Genomic DNA, 21,569 nt, shown 5'->3' on the forward strand with positions numbered 1-21,569 from the left:
TCAGGTGCAAGTGAGTCAGTGTCTGCACGTTTGTCTGCATGTGACCACACATTGCGGGAGGGTTGTAGATCCTCCCTGCTCATCTCTTCCTCTGCTCGCTCCAGGCATCTCCAGTAGCATGAGCTTTGATGAGGAAGAGGAGGATGAGGATGAGAACAGTTCCAGCTCCTCCCAGCTAAACAGCAACACCCGGCCCAGCTCTGCCACTAGCAGGAAGTCCACCAGGGTGAGTGAGGAGCCTTAGCCCACAGCAGGAGGTTGCATGGCAACTGGTGGTGTGAGGGTAATAGGTGGGACTCAGGTGCTTGTCAGCTTCTCTGGCTCTTAATCTCTTCAGCCAGATCAGGGGGCTGGCGAGTTTGGGGGGTGGGGCTGGAATTGAGCAGGATGACACTTTGAGAGAACATAATCCTATTCCTGTCCTCCACTGCCTAGGACTGCTGAGGAGAGGGAAGGGCTGAGAAGATAGCATCCGATCCCAGAGCAGCATGGGGCAGTCCACATCCCAGGATCCTGCCCTGTCCTCTCACCCCCACAGCAGAAGGCAGATTAACATCCTAAACCACCAGGGTTGACCCTTAAGGTTTATAGGGCTCAGGCTCTTACTTTTCCTCCTGGTAGGAGGCAGCCTCAGGCCCCACCCCAGCAGCCCCAGAACCACCAGTGGATGTCGAGGTCCAGGATCTTGAGGAATTTGCACTCAGGCCAGCTCCCCAGGGTATCACCATCAAATGCCGAATCACACGGGACAAGAAGGGGATGGATCGGGGCATGTACCCCACCTATTTCCTGCACTTGGACCGTGAGGATGGGAAGAAGGTGAGGCTGCTTTCTGTGTGTGTTTTCACCTAGTCAGGCTCAAGGATTTAGAGCAGGGTGGTGAGCCTATGGCACGCCTGTGCTGCAGCAAACTGTTTGTTATTGAAAGCTTGGAAAGGCTTGTCATCACTGGCCTAGGGACCAGAATGTGACTGGAATCTTTGGATCCAACACTGACCCTTCAGTTCCTGAGAGAGAAATGATACTAGTGTGCCTGCTCATTGCAGTCCTGTGTTGTGTTTGCCAGCATATGTATGCATGTGTGCATGTGTGCATTTGGGAGTTGAAGCATGGGAGTCATTGGTATTAGTGGCATTTGTGTTGGTGAATGGGTGTGGATCAACCTGGACCTAAAACGTGACCTTGCTCCACCCCCAAGGTGTTCCTCCTGGCGGGAAGGAAGAGAAAGAAGAGTAAAACCTCCAATTACCTCATCTCTGTGGACCCAACGGACCTGTCTAGGGGAGGGGACAGCTATATCGGGAAACTGCGGTACCAGCACTCCCCCAAGAAGGCCGATGGGAGGGAAGGGCAGGGCAGGATCTCTGTAGAAGGCAGCTCCTGTCCTGAAGATCTAGACCAGGCTTGGATCTCCTGCCAGGATCCTCTATCAGATTCAACTACAGGCCCAGTCTGTGCCCAGCTTACAGCCAGACTTGGACTAAGCTGCTCCCAAGCATGAGCGATGGTACAGACCCAGGATTCACTGATGATGCAGGCCACTAGGGATGGGCTTCAAGGGCCAGGGCCGAGAATAAGCCCTGGACGGAAAGGAATCTCGGCTATCCAAGGAGACAGAGGTGTGGGCAGGCTATTAACAAAACCAAACAGGGGAGATAGAGTTTGCTGAGGTGCACAGTGCCAGATTTTGTGTCATAAATGAAAAGAGTGAACAGCTAAAGTGGGCACCCATCCATGCCCCTCTTCGCTTCCTACATGCTATTCTGTTTGCGCACCTCCTGGAGGGCAGCATATGTGAGGGCAGAATCCTCACATGGCTCCCTGAGTTTTTTTATTGGAATGAGAATCACCTCAGAGAAAGTCCAAGCCTTCTGCCTATGAAGTACACTGCAGTGAGCAGTGCGCCCCTAGGTCTGCCGCTTGCCCAGTCCAGAATGCTTTGCAGGCTTCTCAGGACAGACTGTGAGCTGTCTCTGTCCTGAGGCAGAAGGCACGTGACCCTACACTGATTGCTCCTTTCCTTCAGGTCCAACCTGATGGGCACCAAGTTCACTGTTTATGACAATGGAGTCAACCCTCAGAAGGCATCGTCTTCTACTTTGGAAAGTGGGACCCTGCGTCAGGAGCTGGCAGCCGTGTGCTATGTAAGTCTGGGATTCCTGGGCCCCTGTCTCTTAAGTTAGACATGAAATCCAGGAGTTGCCACCTGATGTGCCAGCCCATCTATTTGGTAAGTAGTCTCGGCTAGGTGGAGAGGGGCTGTCCTCTGCAGGGCAGTCTCTACCTGGGACAGCGGCCCTGGTCCTGCCCTCCTGTCTTCACGGCTCGGACTTCATCAGGCCATCTATTTGGGTGGTTCTGGGAACCATTCCTAGCTCTATAGAGACCAACCTGGGAGTTTCCTGGGCAGGAGGAGGTAGGGGACCTGGTTCTGGCCTATCCATCCTAAGATCACCCCTCTGGAACGCCAGGTCCCTCACAGCTCACAGGCCCCTTCGTATGGTTCTCACAAATGCTCAACCTAACAGGTAGATCCTATTTTCTTTATAGATAAGCTGAAGCTCCGTGGTTGGGTTACTTGCTAATATCACACCAACCAAATTGGAATATAAATACAGGGGATTTCTGTCTCTCTGATCTGTTAATTTTTTAAAACAAGGGATAAATGTCCCATCAATCTGGAGTTGGAGGCTGCTCCCACGCCACAGCTATTTTGAATGATGCTATGGTGCCATCTGCTGGTCAGTTTCGGAGAGCAGCCTGAATCTTTTCTCAAGTATTTACTAAGCGTAACTACATACCAGAGTTTGATAAACAGATATATTTATACCCTGAAGGGACTTAAAACCCTGGTATAAAAGGCAAGCTGTACAGCCGTGTGAAAGTTAAATAAGTTCCCAATAAATTCTAAGATGAAAAAATTGAAAACAACAGGAAACATCAAGGTACAGTAACACCTCAGTTCAGGGATGCTTCTGTTTGGTTTGCAGATAAAACATTTGGCAGAATTTTGCTTCCATTCACAAACTCTGCATCAGGTGACAAACAGGACCATGGCCATCTTCCCACACAAACACAAATGCAGCCATCGCCCCCCAAATCATAAATCAAACTAAATTTGTAAACTGAGGCACCACTGTATATTTTAGGAAGTGTGGCAGGGAGGTAACTCTTGAATGAAGATCAGCAGGAAGTGAAAGCTGGCCCAGGTACAGGTCCCTGGGTCACAACCAGGCTAAAGTCAGGAGGGAGGAACTGGGGAACTGGGGTCAGATCATGTAAAAGAAGAAACAGAAACGAGTACGAACTTCAGGTGGCAGCCACTGGAGGGCTCTGAGCAGAGGAGGAAAACGTTGAGAACAGATGATGAGGACAGGCTGGGGCCAAGGACAGAAACCAGGATTCCAGGTCATGGCTGGTGAGCGTGGTGAGACGATTTCTAGGGTGATGCGAAGGTAGAGCCACAGAAGTCGTCGTGTTAGAAGTGGAATGTGAGAAAAAGAGGAGTCAAGTATGACTAAACTGAGCAAATGGGAGAATTGAGTTTCTTTAAACTGAAGCAAATTGGACTGTAAGAAGAGCTAGTTGGGAGAGAGCAGAGATCTAGGAGCTCATCTCTGGACAGCTAAGTCTTTTAGACTTTTGAGTGGAGATGGTACAAACTAACTCCTCATCTTTATTTCCCCTCCCCGGGCTCTCTAGGAGGTTAAGTACCATCTTCTGGCGGCTGATGCTGAGTTCTCTCTCCTAGGAGACAAACGTCTTGGGCTTCAAGGGGCCTCGGAAGATGAGTGTGATCGTCCCTGGCATGAACATGGTTCATGAGAGAGTCTCTATCCGTCCTCGAAACGTGAGTCTGCACCCCTTTCCCATCCTTCCCCATCTCTCTATGAGCTTCCAAGGGCAGAACTCCAGCCTGTGTGTACATGTGTAGTACACATTTTGAAAAGCCCTGAGGTCAGACAAACCTCATTCCTGGGAAAGATCCCTCTTCGGGGTGGTCATGATGCGCAGGCTTAGGCCTGGCTCAGGCGAGGCTGCCCTCCCAGGAACATGAGACACTGCTAGCCCGGTGGCAGAATAAGAACACGGAGAGTATCATTGAGCTGCAAAACAAGACCCCTGTCTGGAATGACGACACACAGTCCTACGTACTTAACTTCCATGGGCGTGTCACACAGGCCTCCGTGAAGAACTTCCAGATCATCCATGGCAATGACCGTGAGTGCTTCTGCCTTTCCTTATACTGTAGTGTGATACCTTGGGCCCTTAGTTTAGGGCTGAGCTCACCCAAGTGGTCCGTACCAGCCAGAGTGTAAGGATGTGGCCTCTGTGGCTTACTGTGTGTGTGGGTGGCCTTTATGTGACTTAGATGAGATGTAAAACCTTCCCTAATTTCAATGACCAGGAGGCCCAGGGAGAGCTGTCTTAAGAGCCCTGGTCCTAGATTCTGTATGTTCAGCAGTCTCGGGCACGGAACAGCCTTTAAACGGACCTCTTTTCTCCTGTCTCCTGGTGTTTGTATGCATCTCTCTCCTTTGCCATCTGCTGCCTCTGTCCTGCCATTTGGGCCTTGGCTTTATTCTGTTTGGAATTTCCTTGGCATTTCTGCTTACTTTTGCTTTCTTCTTGTGGCATGGGTGTCTGTTTGCCCTTCTTCTTTCCACAATTTCTGCCCTTTTTATTTCTCTTTGTCCATGCTTGTGCCTGGCCCCAGCGGACTACATCGTCATGCAGTTTGGCCGGGTAGCAGAGGATGTGTTCACCATGGATTACAACTACCCGCTGTGTGCACTGCAGGCCTTTGCCATTGCACTGTCCAGCTTTGACAGCAAACTGGCCTGTGAATAGAGGTCTCCTCCCGCCCTTTGGGGTTGTCCAGCCTGGAGTGGAGCTTGCCTGCCTGCCTGCCTGTGGAGACAGCCCTGCCTACCCTCTGTTCATAGGCCTTCTGCTAGATGAAGCTCTGGCCTTCAGCAGGCTACCTGGCCAAGCCAGCCAAGAACTGACTCCTCTGCCTCTGATGCTGAGGCAAGGGACTAGTGGGTGAGTGTGAAGGGACAAGAGTACTTCCTTCTGTGGCCCAAGACCATCACGCACCCCCACTCTTGGATTAGTACCCTGCTGTAGTCATGGATGCCAAGCTGGGTGGCCTCCTTGGCTGGGAAGATCTGAAGAGGTATAGAGGAAGAGGAAGCACAAGCAGGGCTGCAAAGGCCCAGCCATTCACTCATCCCAAGAGTCAGAAGAGAACAGGTGCCCCCACAGGTTGGGGCACAGGGAGAGGGACACAGAGAGAGAGAGGAAGAGAGTATGAATATGCATACAGAGCACACCAACTTTATGTAGCAAAGGACCTGATGGCCTAGCCTGGCCCCTTCAACTTCAGAAGGCCTCAGACAGGCCCAAGGGAAGTTACAGTGGTGGGGGCAGATAAGTGGCAGGACCTTGCTGGGATGGCAAGGGTCTGACTGTGGCTGTGGGGATCAGCTGGTTGCCTAGAGTTTAGCTGACGTACTTCTCCAAACTTACTCTGTGCTTAGAGGTACTGGGAACCCAGCTCTCATGGCCAAATATCTTAGCGAAGTATCTTAGGGCCTGCAGGAGGTGCATCACTAGGCTTCCTGGAACAGGGTTGTCCTGGAGCCCTTCCTACTGGCCCAGCAGCCCTCTGCTGAGAAGTGCAGTACAACTCCTGGTAAGCAGATGAGTTTGAAGTCATTAGCCCTTGCTGGCAGGGTGCCATTTGCAAGCCATGGCATGCTCCAAGAAGACTCTCCTTTTGGGGGAGACTTAGCCTGTGAGCTCTTCAGTCTTTTAGCTCCCACTGCTCTTGGCCAAATTGTAATTGGTGAGGGCTGCTTTCTGTGGTGGTTCTTCTGAGGGTATGGGACAGGGTGAGGACAGCACAGAGTATTTTAGAACCACAAGAGATCAGAGGTGGTAGAACCCTTAGGGACCAATATCACTTTCACTGAATAGAACTTGCCTTGGGTTACCCAGTCTGTTAATGGCAGAGTTCAGAACCTCAAGTTCCCTTGACTTTTTTTTTTTTTTTTTTTTTGTCTCCCTACCCACCAAGAAACTAGTATCTCCTACTCTTTGGCCTTCTGGGGCCCATTCTGCATGCAATTTACCTAGATTCCAGAGACGTAAAAACATCAGAGTTGATGTATAAGATTGAAACCATTTCAGTAGGGAATTGGACAGTTCCTTGTTGGAAGCAGCGTTTCTTTTGTACGTCAGTCTGACAAGGATTGCTGTGTCTGGCCCAACCATGAGGGCTGCACACCGGAGGCAGACCTCAGCAAGGCGGCTGTGCACCCATCTGTCCAGGTGACATGCAGCCCACCTGTTTCAGTGCTGGCCTGATTGCTCCCTCCACTGCCACTGCTCCTTCTCGATGTCACCATCTGCCTTGCAGGTGTGGGAACTTGAAGCTCCTGCTTGTTTGTCATTTACCCTGGTAGAGGCTTCTTTACCAGGTGGAAGTCAAAAACCTACGGGCAGCAAATAGCATTTAGACCTTGCCTTAGGATTGTCAGCTTGAAAGGCTACATAGAAATATTTTTTAACATGAAACATGCTTTAAACAAGTCAATGAGGCACTACTGGTGAACAGGTTTATTTTGACTTAAGTGAAAGCAGTATGGTCTCTTTTCTTTCTAGTCAAGATCTCCCTATCTTGGGTGCTTAAAGCAAGACCCCTGCTCTAGTGGCATCTTCCATTCCTGAGTTGTTGAGAGAGGCGCCTCCAGTATGCGCTTGTTAACATGGTCTAGTTTCTAGAGGGCACAAGGACTTCGTGTGCTGGGACTGGCTCTTTTCCAGATGAAACACTGTGGTGCCATCCTTTCTGTAATCCTGTGGTCCTTCCTTCCCTGACTTTAAAAAAAGAGGAGACCTGCTGACAGTAGAGATGATGGAGACAACATGGTCTCTAAAAGTCTGGTCAGCTGTTTGTCTGGGTCTGTGATTTTAAGGCAGAACAAGCCGACTCTGGATTCTGGTGAGAGAAGCCCCTCTAGTGAGAGAAGTGGCAGAGTAGAAAAATCAGAAGCACAATGGGAAACTCCTGCCCTCGGCGCTCTGCTTTAATACAGGAAAGTTGGCTGGCTATTTTGATAGGGTCAGGAAACATGGCTGAGCCGTCTAGCTGCAGTGTGAGAAGGGTACCTTCAGCACAAAACTCTCTTTTGGACAATGAGTGACAAGCAAGGACAGCTGAGTCACCTACTTAAGACCAGCCTCACAAGGTCAGCTCTTAGACTCCACTCCTGGTGATGCTGCCTTTTCTTGACCACTGGCCCTATGGCCATAGGTTCATGGACTCACAAAGCTGCCAGGGCCTGAAAACTACCTGGATTTAGGCTCTCCTACATTAAGACTTCTTGCCCTTCACATCTTCTGCCCAGATGGTCTTGCAGTGAGTTGATGACAGCTAAGCAATCCCTTAGGATTTGGGTACCTGGACGTTAGGCAGCTCCCTTGCAATTGCTCCTGGCTCTATGCCCCAAACTCTACACCTCTGACCCAAAACAGTTCCCTGCAGAGTGGTGAAGCTGGCTTCCTTAACTCCTTTCCAAGTCTAGCTTTTCCTTCCTTCTGGCTCCAAGGTGCTCTGTGTCCATGTGTGTATGTGTGTGAGTGTGTGTGTGTGTGTGTGTCTGTCTGTGTTTCTGGGGGAAAGGTCAACCCATAAACAATCAACTGAAGTTTCTTGTGATTGTATTTCTGAGGATGAACAGGAAAGGAATAAGAAGGTAGTTAGGAGCACCTGTGGATTTGGTCCCTTCATTTCCTGCTCTTTCAACTGGAAGGCTATTTGGTAAATTAGCAGCTCTTTCTCCCAAGGTTCTGAGTAGGAGGAGACTACCCAAGAAATTTCTTTCAGTTCCCACTTGGCATCACCTGAAGAAACTGGTGTGTTACACGCATGCCTTTAGATGAATCTGAATATATTCTAGTGATGGTGCCTTAAAAATCTTGACACTAGTTCAGGGGAAGCAGGTAAAGCCTAGACCAATGGAGTACATGAATGACAGGATAGGAAAACTTCAGAGACCATCTCTTTCAGTGAACTAGTAGGATTACAAGACTGTAAATGCAGGTTTTCCTTTCTGGAAACAGGACATTGGCTATATGGTAAATAAACACCATTTATTTAGAAGTAGTCCTGAACTTTACAAGCAATAGAGGTGACTGGAAAGAAAAGGAGCCATGCTTTGCTCAGCTGGGGCCTGCAGTGGAGAGATTAGGATAGTAATGGCCATAGCTCTGTTGTGCAAGCACAAATCCCATTTTCTGGATGGATGTACTAGTGTTCCTTTCTGTGGTAAACCTGGTATCTCCTGCTTGTAACTCCTTGCCCCGGCAGCAACATTCTTGTGGGACCTCAGGATTGCAGGTGGCCACCAGAGCTGGATAAGTATGCTTTCTGGTGGTGCCTAATCCTGTGAGATGGGCCTGACTGCTCTGGATCCTGGTTTGCAGCCTGTTGCAGCCCCTGAAGAGGCCAAGGGATAAGCTTTTGTTTGAACTTACGGCCACATGTCCTTTGTACCTCCAGTTTTTGAACTTAGGACCACTTGTCCTTTGAACCTTTAGTTAGCAATTTTCGGTCATCTCAAGATATGCAAGAGAGGCAGAAGCACTGGGACAGATTTGGGTTTTGCATTTTCTAATCAGGTGGAGAGGCAAGTTGTCTTGCACAAAGTACTGCACTTAGTAGATATGTGATTCTGAGCATACCTAGGTCTGAAATAACTAAAATGAAGAGGGGCTGTCAAAGCTTGGTGTAGGAATCGGTGAATGAAAGTTAATTCTTGCTTTCATCACTACATTTTTAAGCTCATCACTGTGCCTTCTTTCTTTCTTAAGAAAGACAATGCACCCCTCTCCTCCTCTGTTCTCCAATCCCACTCTCTCCCATCAAGGCCAGGCAGAGCTGGAAATGAGGCTGAGGTCCAGTTTTCTATGTAACAGTTCAGCATGGCTTACAAGGGGAAGCCTAAATCTGGCCTTTTCATTCCTGCATTTGGTGACAGAGGGGACTTGGTCAGGATGGGTAACACTTTTCTTGCTGGGAACACATATTTAGCCAGTTTTCATAATGCCTAGAATGTGTATGTCTATTTGCACAAGATTGTCTTTTCCAGTTTTGGAGTGGTCAGACATTTTATTTTTGTTCAAAATTATCTGGAGTTTTAGACAAACTTGCAAAACTGTGCTTTTATTAAGTGACTTTTTGAATAAACATTTTGGTATTCTGAAGCAAATGTATGTATTTATTTATTGGTATGTGCAATGACAAACTTGGTATTTTCCCATCTTGACATTATGTATGTTGTAGAATTTAGTGTTTGTCTAAGTACAGACATGTATCAACAAATTAAACTTGAATTGTTTCAACAGTACTGTGTCCTTTTTTTTCCCTCCATAAAAGGAGAAAACCGTATATCTTTCCTAAACACTTTTCTACCCAGTTCATTCCTAGGATCCTCAAATGGTTAGGTAGGTATTAGTAACAGAGAGATCCCAACTTGTTTAAAACTAGTGATGTAGGTCAACACTGCCTGCCCTCTGGCTGTGCCTTTCAAATGTAAGGACCACCAAAGCCACACCCAGGCTGGTATCCCCTGAGAAAATGGTGGTGTTTAAAGATATTTAAATTAGAGCTGTTCTCTTTAGGCTCAGCAGTCCCAATTGAGGGATCTCAGTGGGCTTAGCCTTTAAGAATAAAACAGGGACTAGGTGTGGTGGTGCAGGCCTATAATCCCAGCATTTAGGAGGCTAAAGCAGGAGGATCAATGTAAATTTGAGGCCAGCCTGGGCTACAAAGTGAGTTTAAGGGCAGCCTAAACTACAGAGACCCTGTCTCAAAAAGACAAAACAAAACAAACCACCACCACAACAAAACAGCATAGAACATAACAGGGTTTTGGGCTGAAAAAGTACCAACAAACAAATATAACATGGACCCAGCCACTTGACTCCTGTAGCCCTGACCATGTAAACAACGCTTACATGCATGGGAACCTTTTTTTAGCCTTGTAGCACATTTGAAGCCAAGAAGACAAGACGCTGCAGATCTGGCTGCAAACAAGGTGCAAAAAACCTAATAGTGTGATCCCGAGCAAGGAGAGATTACATCTGAAGGCCACCAGTGACTACAGAATGGACCTGGCCATGTCTGACAGCTTAGCCTTAGACGATGTCAAGTGCAATAGCCCAGCAGCACAGGACTAGAGGACAGTGACGAAGCCAATGATGTGCTTCATCCAGGGATATACATTTATAAAGAGTACATCGTTTAATTCTAACAGTCCTATGAGTTTATTCCTAATTTCATAAGTAAGGAAACTGGTACTCAGAGCAGTTAAGGAATAACTCAAAAGTAGATACTGGTCGGTCTTTGTATAAAAATGGCAAGAAGTACATCTCAGAAAAGTCTAACGATCACGGCAAAGTCACGGATGTGTCATTCAGGTTTTTTATAATACTGCTGAATAAATGACAAACTAAATTCTCATTTTTGAATACAAATAATCTAGGCAGAAGAGAAAATTTTTCAGTATGATAAGTGGATTTCTTTATTCCTCCAGAGAGCTTTTGTTTTGTTTTAATGTGGTACTGAGACGGAACTAAAGGTCTTGTGCATGCAAGTAGCTGACTATATTGTTAGTTCACAGGATCTTGCTAAGCTTCCCAGACTGGCCTCATACTTGCAATCCTCCTGTCACAGTCTCCTTAGTAGCCAAGATTACAGGTATGTACCATCATACCTGGCCAGATTTGAGAATTTGGTATGACCAAGGGTGTTTCCTGCCTGAACTATGGCCTATCTTCTGTTGCCCAGTGGGAAAAAATATATGCAGGATAGTCTAAAAAGGAAGGAATTTTTTCTTTTTTTAGTTATCAGGTTGAAGAAAAATCTTAAATGGCCACAGCTTATACGTTCAGATTAGTCCTTGTTTATATCCAGTATCTTGGCATAGTTATTAAAGATCCTTTTCCAAAGTGTCTTAGTTTGGACCAAAAATTAAGTGATTACCTTACTCACAGGAGGTGCAAGAAATGTGGTTCTCTCAGGCCACTATTTCCAGAAGTGAAATACCTTTTCACTCCTCAGTCTACCTCCGCAGACCCAGCTTCTGGAGCTTGTAAGATGCTTTCTTTGTGCCCCTGTTGTGACCTGGCTGGTCACCCACCTGCTCTATCAAGCAAGGTCCCAGGTGTTGCAGCTGCTCCTTAGACCAGCCATCTGCCCCAGCGGTAAGTAACCTGTGTGTCCTGGCACAGTGCCTAGAGAAGTCACTAGTGCTAGGGGACTGCTCAGGCTCATAGCCTCGAGTTCTGAGAAATGAAGACCAGAGCAACAAAACCCAGTCCGTATGATTCTGGTCACCCTGGACTGCATTTACACTTAAAACTGTTATTTCTGAAGGATGAAATAATTCTAGAAAATTAAAAAAAAAAAAAAAAAGACTGTCTAAACCCTATAGAAAACGTGCATTAAAATCTCTTATCTATAAATGCATAAAATATATTCTTGATACATAAACCAACCAAGCTTTAGGGCAGCAAGAGCCATCATAAGGGCTTCATATTTTCAGCAGGAACTGTGTAAAAATTTTGTATGTTCATCAAACCACTTGAACATTTATAAATTTTCACACTTCACTACTTTTGCCAACACTATTTCCTGACAAAAAGGTCCTCTTTGTCCATTTTAAGATGTTCTTGGCTTGCCACAAGGTCCTGCTCTGTGAAATTTTTTGGAAATATTTTTGTGAAAATTTTTATGCTCCTGTAATTTTCAGTCCATACCTCAGTTACAGCATAAATCATTATACAGTAAAAAAATCATTATACAGTAAAAGTTACCCTTAACAACATGAGTTAGAAGCAATGATGTTAAGATGCACAGCTTATTTCATTGAATGCTGAGGTCCCTGAGATTTGAACTTTATGTAGACGTGAAATCAAGGTTCAGACTGCCTAAAGAGTTGAGCTAACAGCTGAAGTATGCTGAAAGAACATGACCTGTTTTTCTCCGCCTGCAGAATTCATAATCTAAAGCCTTTGTGTAGTTCATAGTTCATTTTATGTCAGACTCCCATATTAATTTGAGTTTTTGAAAGGTAGGAATTGAGCTTGTTGCCAGTACCCAGCACTGAGCTGTTGTCTGATGAATGAATGAATGAATGAATGAATGGAAGGAAAGGAGAACTCACCACTAATAAGGGAATCATATCTAAGCAAAAAAAGAAATCTGAACCAGAGACCCAGGATCTCTTCATAAATTTAACCCTTCCTGATGAATGAAAGGAAATCACGTGTAAAAAAATTATCAAAACAGTAAAGATTACTTATATCATTTTTCATTTTTAGTGTTAACATTACGTCTGTATTGTATTCAGTACATTTTAAGCTGCAGTCTTTAAAATATGAATCAAATGTTCCCCAGAAATAGATGCAATGCATATGCTTTCTACAGACTCAATGACTTTTCCCTTTACTTCAATTAACAAGTAACACCTCTTAGTAGCTGAAAGATTTCCTTAACACCTTCTGACAACAGTTTATATACTTATATGTATAGTTTTAGCTACGTTCCTGGCATCACATACTCTGTATAGTGGAATCTAAAAGCTACATCTACCTTTATGTAATTTCTTAATTTTTGAGTCTTCCCCATTTTATGACGGAATGTCCTTAGAAACATACCCTCTTTAAACTCTCAGCTCTTAACATGTAAACTGTGAATCTGCTCATCCTTTACGTTAGACTTTGTAAATGCCACCTTGTCCCATGAAAACATGAAAAATGATAGCATACAAAGGGCTTTAGCTTGGTCAAAATCCTCCCAGTTCCAATTTACTTCCTAATTTTTCCCAACTTTCTCAAAAGGCCCAAATACTAAAATATAGAACATGTGGTCTCTTTTCCTCAGGCACGAGTGTTTGTCTCTGCAATAAACAGCAATAATTACCTATTGTGGTGCCATTTTGTATCTAAGCTCAGCCATCATTTCTGCTTCAGTTCATATGGTTGTGAGAACAAATTTCCCAAAGAGCACAACATTTACAAACAACTTCTAGTTAAGTTATCATGTGTACAGCTTCTCTCCCCTACTGCAGGCTACTTGGCTTGAGCTCCTCACAGCAGGATCAGAAGGCATCGTCTTCCACCTCTCCAAACTATGGCCCTCCAGAGCAGGGATGGAAGTGTCTATTTAAAGCTTCCTCTGGCTACTGAAGACCCAAGGTACACAGGTGCTTCGGGTTTGGCAGTTCTGTTAAGCAAAACAAAGATAAAGGAAGCTACAGATGCAGGTGCTATCAGAGCAAAGCAATCTCCAGATAGCCCTGTAGACTCATCCTCAGGTGTGCGGGAGTCTTTCACTACACTGGAAAAAAGAGGACATCTGCACCTCATCAGTGCTTCTAAAAAGACCTTAACCAAGAGAAAGAGGCTTCAGCTCAGCCAGCAGGTCTTAGCCCTGCTCTGCACCTATCATTCCCACAAACAATTTTCTCCCCAGGAAGCTAACTAACCTTTTCAAGCCTCAAAGAATAAGTTACTTTAGAGTCTGAAATTTTCACTCTTGCAGCCTTAAATCCTCATCCTCTGTAAGGTGATGTTAGCTCACAGGTAAACCATCTGTTACTCCTTGGAGGAAGATCAGACCTTTACCTGAGTGGTCCCATCTGTGATTATGACAGACCAAATATAATTACTCAATGTATCAACCTCTTGGTGGGGGAAAGACAGGAAGAGAGAGTGAAGCTATCTTGTATTCACAGTAATGTCTATGTTTTACAAGGTGACAGGTGTATGAGCACCAGGAAGGATACGTGATATCCCTGGTAGTGGCCCAATAGCTTTGATATTTGAACACAGAAGGAAGTACAGGGCACAGGGCCAAGGATGAAATCAGAAAGGAGAAAAAGGTCACCTTGGGACTAGAGTAATGGATACCTCATCACACTGGCCATGTTCATTCTAACCCCTGGAGGTTACGCTTCCTCAGCATGCCGCCTATCCATGTTTTATCAGTGCTGATGCCAGATTCTTCGCTTCTAAAGCCTTGGGTCTGGTCTTCTTTGGTGGTTTCCTCTTGTTCATTGCTGTAGTTATCTGCACTGAATCCAGCATTCTCTGCCAGGACAACAGGATCATCTTCTTCATGAAAACAGCAGGAACATGTTTCTGGCTTTGGGTCACACGAGGTAACAGAATTATCTTCTTGGGGTCTAGGGTCAGTGGGCAGACATTCCCAGCCCAAATGGTCCGATTCTTCTTCCAGCACTCCCATCCTTTCAGCTATTTCTTCAGCAGAGGGCTCTTTAGGATCAGGGTAATCCACCAGAATTGTTTCTTGCCTATGTTTGATACAGTCTGAAAGGTCATAAATTGGGTAAGTCTCTTCAGGGTAACCTAGAAAGAGAAATAGCACAAAGTCTTAAAAGAATGTCTCCTGAAAAAAATAAAATGTCAAGCTCAAAGAGGATTCTCAGGCAACAGCCATCTATCTATCCTACCAAACCCATTCAAGAAATCTCTAAGATAGTTCTAATAGTTCTAAAGTTTCACTTGAAAAAATCTGACTCCCAGTACTCCTTGGAATACAAACCAATTCAGAGGAAAATCCCTTCTTAAGTATAAGGTACTTGGGGAAGTTAAGTCTTACCTCACGAATTTCTGATGAAGATTAAACAAGTAACAAGAGCCTTCAGTTTTAAAAATGCACCAAATACCAGATGGAGAGAGCTTAGCTTAAGGCTAATGTTTATAATTTCTATTTGGAAGCACTTCCAAATCTTCTGGGGTAGGAGGTGGGAAAAAAAACGTTAAGCCCTTTGAAAAATACACCAAGAAGCTTTTTACTTCTTAAAACAATTCATATGGCTTGTAAGTGTCAGAAACAGAGAGCCCTTTAGCAAGACATGCCCAAGATCCCAAAGGACAAGCACTGCATTTTCAAAAGACAGAATTACCATTGTTGGCTTCTTCATCTTTACAAAATGGAACAAAAGAAAACAACAAACTGGTAAACAAAATGAGTAACACAGTTCTGCATCCCAGCTATGATAATGAGAAAAGGGAAAATGTTGCCAAATTAAGGAATGAAATGAAATAAATCTGTGTCAGCCAAACGAGCTTGAGCAGCAGATGGGCCGTGCTGGAGCTCATATGCCAGTGCTGGCAGTGGCAGCTCTGCTCACTACACAATGTGAAAAGCTGCAAAATTCTAAATCCATTTGCACATTATGATAATTGGCAAATTCAACCTTAACGTAAACCACTTTTTGCCCACCAGTTGTGAAAAATAGCAGTCTTTTTGGGTACAGCATAGAGTATGCAGACACATTTTGACAATGTTTATTGTGGGTTTTTTTAAATTCATTGTAGAAAAATTGAAAAAAAATATGGAGAGCTTTTAAAAAGCTCATAAAAATCCACCAGAATCCACCACTGATAATAATCTGCCATATTTACTTTTGGCCTTGTTACCATATACAAGCTTTTTTTCTCTTTTTCAATAAAGGGTCATATTGCATATGAAATGTACTTTGATTTTTCATTCAACATTGTACCATAAGCATTTCTCTGTATCATTAGGCATTCAAAACTTGGCTGCAAAACTATACAATTGACATGGTTTACCTTACACAAGACATTCAGACAAATTCTTTCCAACTTTCCCCTTTTATAATGAACATACCAGCTAAGAGTTCTGAATATAAATCCATGTCTACTTCTCTAATTCTTTAAGACAGACTTCAATATATAAAAAAACTGGACCAAAAAGAATGGACATTTTAAAAGCATTTTTTATACTCTACCAAATTACAGAAGACTGGTATAAAATTTCTGTTCTACCAGTGATGTAAAAACTGTCTATTTTATCATGCCCTTTGCAGCACTGACAGTAGTCTAAGAATTTTGGGAAGGTGGTCTTTATTCTCACAAATAACTTACTGTGGACAGAACTCCAGTAAAGTGGAGTTTAACCACTGCTTTCCTCTGGTGTTTGATTCTCCAAAACTCATGCTGAAACTTGATCCCCCAACCATACATTAGTAGTATTTGGAAGTAAGGTCTTTGGATGGTAGTTAAGATTAGGTGAGGTCATGAAGGTAGGGCTCCCATGATGAAGAGGAAGAAAAATCAAGTAAGTACACTTGCTCTGTGTGCTGTGTGATGCTCTCCAGCATCTTATGACCTAGCAAGAAGCCATCACCGGATGACAAGCAGATGATGATACTCTTGGACTTTCAGAACTGTGGGCTTCTTAAATAAATCTCCTTTTATTAGTCAACCCATCATGTTCAGTTAGAGCAACAGAAAATGGGCTAAGACAGCTATCATCTCTGGTCAAAGATAGGGGCTGGAGAAATCTGTTTGCTAGTTATGTCTCAGCCACTGAATTCTGTTGCTGGCATTTTTTTGCCTTCACCATATACCAGAAACAAAGCTTACTACTAGATTTCCATGACTGTCTTTGGTTTAAAAGGGAAGGTTAAAAAGACTCATACTCCAGGCCCAGCCCAATGGCCCCAGATTCTACCCCATCCCAAACACCAGCCTAGCTCCCATTTCCCCAGGCTTCAGGCCCACTCGAGTACCAGGCCCCAGGGTAGCCCAACAGTTCAAGCTATCATGTCTATTCCTGGCAAACTTAACCTCCAGACCAACCTGTACAGGGGCCAGGCCTGCCAGCACCGGGCCATGCCCTGTGATTCCAGACCAGCCCAAAATCAGTTGGTAAAACCAGATACAGGTTTCAGGTATGCCCCAGCACTGGATGGAACCCTTGAGAGCAAGCTGGCACCTGGAGACACAAGCTCCAGGCCTCCCTGAGGGACAAGATAGGTCCCACACTGCGGTACACCAAAGGTCCAAACACAACCTTAGTGCTGGGTTAGCCTCCACAGCATCCGATTCCAGGATTGCCTCTGTGGACCCAAGATCTAGGATGGCTCCTATAGACCCAGGACCCAGGTCTGCCCTCATGGATCAAGCTTTTAGGCCTATCGCTGAAGACTCAAGCTCCAAGCACTGACCCAGACATTACAGATAAGCCAGTACACAAAGATTGGAACAAGTCCTTTCTTCTCCAAATGTGCGACACCAACACCCAAATATAAGAATCAAGACCAGTCAGGGAAACACGTTACCACCAGACAAACAAGCAAAGAATTTAAAACAGCCTCTTAAGAGAACAGAGATATAGTATGAGCAGTGTGTTATTTGGAAATTCCGTCACTGTGCAAATATTATACACTGAACTTATACAAGCCTAGAATAGGAAAAGTCGTCAACTACTGTCTCTTGATACAATGAAGAGGTGGGGTAAACATGAGATGCACAAGTCTAGTGCCAGCATAACAGGGCATAGTGTTTCACAGTAAATCTTTGTAAGAGTGAAAGTACACTTTAAAAATAAAAAGTAAATACATTAAACCAATAACATCTTTATTATAGCTTATACATAATTGTATGCTACAGTTCTATAATAATACAGAAGATTTATATGTGCATTTTTACAAGCAAATTACACATGTGCTATGAAATTATGATAATTATGATGTAACTAGGCAATAGGAATTTGTTTTCAGCTCCATTATACTTGTGAACTACTTCTGTATTTGTATGTGTGATCTGTCATTAACCAAAATGTCATTATGCAATCCCTAGCTATATCCATTTTTAATGAGGTGTAGCAAACAAATACTGTACAAACAATTCAATAAAGTTAGGAAAACAATAAATGACCAAAAGAAGCATTTAACAGAGACTGAAATTATATACTTAAAAATACAATTCTAGAGCAGAAAAATATGGTAAAAGAAATGGTATAATGCAAGATAGTGCCTTCTCCACCAATCAATGGGAGGATATGTCCAAGATGATAGATGCCCAAACTGCAGATAGTACCAAACTCTATATGTATACTGGTTTTTCCAATGTATAGATATCTACTAAGAAGTTTAATTTATGAATTAGGCACAGTAAGCAATTAACAGCAACAATTAATAAAATGGAACAATTCTGCACAGACTTTAGATGCATACTAGAATACATCCTAGTGTATTTATGAGGCCAGCATTAGCTTTAAATAAAGACCAAACACAGTACAGGAAAAGAAAATCACCAATAGCCCTCATCAACAGATCCTTTGCCAAATGATCTAGCCATATGCATACTGGAGCCTATATATACTGAATCTAGTCATATTCTCATGACAAAGTAGGCTTTTCTTTTTTACAAGAATGGAAAGGTCTTTTAATATTAAACATTAAAGGGGCTGGGGATGTAACTCAGCTACCAGAGCATATGCAAGGCCTTAGGTGTACACACACACACACACAATGTAATTCATCGCCCTAACTAGTTAAAACAAAAAATATGATCATCTCAGATGATTTTTTTTAATTCATGAAAATTCAACATTTGTTTTAGTCATAATTCTACCAGAAGATAGCTTCCTCTACTTGAAACAAACAAACAAATCTATGGAGAAGGTGTGTTTTCTCCCGATATTAAGAAACTAAGGATGTCTCACTCCCCCAGCACTGTGCAATAAAGCAAGCAAATAAAAAGCACGCTGGTACAAAAGGAAGAAGTATAACTGCCTTTATTCATAGGTGAGTTGATCGTCTATATAGAAAATTCTAATGAATCTAATCCTAAGAAATTTATTTTTTAAAAAAGCTACTACTAAGTGTATTAAACAGTCAAAGGACACAAAGTCAAAATATGAAAATCAACTATATTTCTATTGTTCTAAGGGCAATAAGCAATTAAAAATTTTAAAACACCATTTGTCATAATAGAAGATATATGAACTACCTAGGGATAACTGTATAGAATATGTACAAGACCTATATATTGGAAAGACAGACAAACATACTAACAGCTTCAAAGCATTACTGAGAGCAATTTTTAAAGATTTAAATAAATGAAGAGATATAACAGGTTTATGCATTGGAAGATTCAACACTATTACAATACCAATTCCAACATATTGATCTAAAAATTCAATGTAATGCCAATCAAAATCCCATCAGGTTTTTTCATTTTTTAAAAAAATCCCTAGAGGCTGAGGATATAGCTCAGTGGTATAAGTGCCTGCCTGGCAAGCACAAGCTCCTAAGTCTTGATTCCTGTACAAAAAAAAAAAAAAAAAAAAAAAAACCCTTAACACTTTAATTATAAATTTACATTAAAAATGTGAAACTCTGATTATAAATTTATATGCAAATGTGAAAAACCACAGCCAAAATGACTTTGAAAAAAAATGAACCTGCACTACCTGATTTTAAGAGTTACTATAAAGACATAGTAATACAATGTCCTAATCAGTGTAAGAACATATAGATCAATGAGTAGAATAGAGTCCAGAATAGGTACATTGCTTAACTGACTTTCAACCAATATGCCAAAGTAGGTTAGTATATCAAAAAGAACTGGAACAACTGGGTATTGATAATGCAAAAAATACATATGAATAACATAAGCCTGATACCTCATATTATCTACAAAAATTAACTCAAAATATATGACAAGCTTAAATATAAGAGCTGAAGCAATAACATTTCTAAAAGAAAACAAAAGTTAGGCAAATCTTGGGGTGGAAAAGACTTAACTACAATATAAAAAATAAATTATAAGTGAAAAAGCATAAATTAGATTCCATCAAAATTAAAAATTAATCTTTGAAATATGCTACCAAGAAAATAAAAAGGAAAGCCACAAATTAGGAGAAAACCCTTGTAAAATACATAATTGATAAAGAACTTACTTGTACTCAGGATATATAAAGAATTCCTGAAACTCAGTAAGAGCATAACCCAATATTTTAAAAAATGACAACCTGAAGAGATGACAGATGACAAGTAAACACATAAAAAAGGACTCAACATCATTAGTGACTGGGGAAAATACAAATTAAAGTCACAATTGAAATACTACTATATATTCACTAGAATGGCTAAAATTAGAAAGACTGACAATATCATGTTAGCAAGAATCTGGAGTAGCTACAATTAGACCCATTTTGGAAACTAAGCCAACAGTTTCTAAAGAAGTTAAACATAAACTTACCATAAACTCTAGAAATTTGACTCCAAATCATATACCCAAAAGATACCAATATATGTCCAAATCAAGCCTTGTATACAAAACTTCACAGTGCTTGGTTCATAATAGTTCAAAGCTAGAAACAACCAAAGTGCTCCTCAACTGGAGAATATATAAACAAAGTGTGGCACATCCCATGTACAGGATACTACTCAGCAACAACAACAAAAAGCAACTGCTCATCACTCAGTAACACACATGACCCTAAAACCATTATGTTAAATCAAAGAAGACAGAAATCAAAGAGCATATGGAGTATGATCCATTTGTATACAAAAAGCAAACCATAGCAACAGAAAGTAGTTCAGTTGTTGCCAGAGGCAGGAAAAGGGGGATTTTCTAGGGTGACAGAAATATCCTATGCTAAGATTGTGGTTTGATGATATAATTATACACATGTGTCAAAACTCATCCGACTGTATACTTAAAATTGGTAGAAATTGTTACATATATTTGTACATGTATTATACCTCAGTAACAAAACTGATTTTTAAAAGGGTTGAGGATCTCTTTCCTGGCTTGACAACTTACGAAAAAATGAGAAGTCACTGTTTACCTTCCCAATCCTCCATGTAAGGGGCTTCCTCAGCTTCTTTCTCAGGAGTGGATCTGTCAATGAACTTTCCTTCTTTCATGACCCTGGTGATTTCTCGGAGCTGATGCAGCAACTGTTTTTCTTGGTCAGAAGTCACAGTCTGTGCTCTGCTTAGAAATATCAGACAATCCAGCCAATTTAGCAGTAAATACTCCTAGGCAATGGACAGAAACATCACTATGATCTATTTGAATCATAAAATAGGCAGTGTAAGAGCAGGGGATAACCGTTCTAGGAATTGGCCCTGGAACTATATAGTGGGAAATCAGATACGTTATTCAGTGTTTTGACTTTATCAGTGGGGAAGCTAAGGCCCAGAACAGATCAAGGCTTTACAACGAGTTAATATCAATACTGTGACAAGACCTCAGAAGTCTCCACTTTTAGTTCAATACCTTCACTATACCTTACTGGCCTGATACTCTGATATCCTAAGAATTTCAGTTACTCTCATATTTACTCCATTTACTCTAAACAGCTTTTCTCCTTTTGAAGCAAGTTCTTTGAAGAAAAATGTTCTAGGTCATTAGCTTCAATGAGGGAAAAATATGCTACTAGAATCATCGACTTAATCTAGTAGTGCAGAAATAAGGACATATTCTAAAATTTCAGAACTAGATAATTCTGAAAATTTAATTGCCTAGATCAGAAAAATTAGAGAAACTAAAGTGTACGAAAAAGAAATTATACATGTATTCATAGTGCTACTTAACCACCGCACATAAGAAAAACGATTCTCCCGATTTCTGATAGCACTCTGAACAATCCCCCCCCTTCCCCCTGGTACCAGGGATTAAACCTCACAAAAGCCAAGCAAGTGCTC

The 21,569-nt window shown here is 42.6% G+C and overlaps 2 protein-coding genes across 13 annotated transcripts in view; one reads left to right on the forward strand and one right to left on the reverse strand.

Moving 5' to 3' along the window:
* Positions 1-9,413, forward strand: part of Tub (TUB bipartite transcription factor) — an 88,730-nt gene extending 79,317 nt beyond the window's left edge. For all 9 annotated transcript variants that reach the window (XM_063256688.1, XM_063256690.1, XM_063256693.1 and 6 more), the window contains 7 exons: positions 105-226; positions 622-819; positions 1,199-1,311; positions 2,027-2,144; positions 3,752-3,850; positions 4,050-4,221; positions 4,718-9,413. In XM_063256688.1, the coding sequence (XP_063112758.1) occupies positions 105-226; positions 622-819; positions 1,199-1,311; positions 2,027-2,144; positions 3,752-3,850; positions 4,050-4,221; positions 4,718-4,851 (956 nt within the window). In that variant the 3' untranslated portion in view covers positions 4,852-9,413. The remainder of the gene's footprint in view (positions 1-104; positions 227-621; positions 820-1,198; positions 1,312-2,026; positions 2,145-3,751; positions 3,851-4,049; positions 4,222-4,717) is intronic.
* Positions 9,414-12,367: 2,954 nt separating this feature from the next.
* Ric3 (RIC3 acetylcholine receptor chaperone) overlaps positions 12,368-21,569 on the reverse strand; it is a 61,140-nt gene continuing 51,938 nt past the window's right edge. For 2 of the 4 annotated variants that reach the window (XM_023561704.2, XM_063256685.1), the window contains 2 exons: positions 20,708-20,856; positions 12,368-14,442 (listed from right to left, as the gene is read on the reverse strand). In XM_023561704.2, the coding sequence (XP_023417472.1) occupies positions 14,003-14,442; positions 20,708-20,856 (589 nt within the window). In that variant the 3' untranslated portion in view covers positions 12,368-14,002. The remainder of the gene's footprint in view (positions 14,443-20,707; positions 20,857-21,569) is intronic. The other 2 variants (XM_063256683.1, XM_005000190.4) reach the window with 2 other exon arrangements.

Source organism: Cavia porcellus, unplaced genomic scaffold, assembly GCF_034190915.1.
Source record: "Cavia porcellus strain 051 isolate PalLab524CR breed Dunkin Hartley unplaced genomic scaffold, mCavPor4.1 scaffold_9, whole genome shotgun sequence".
NCBI lineage: Eukaryota > Metazoa > Chordata > Mammalia > Rodentia > Caviidae > Cavia > Cavia porcellus.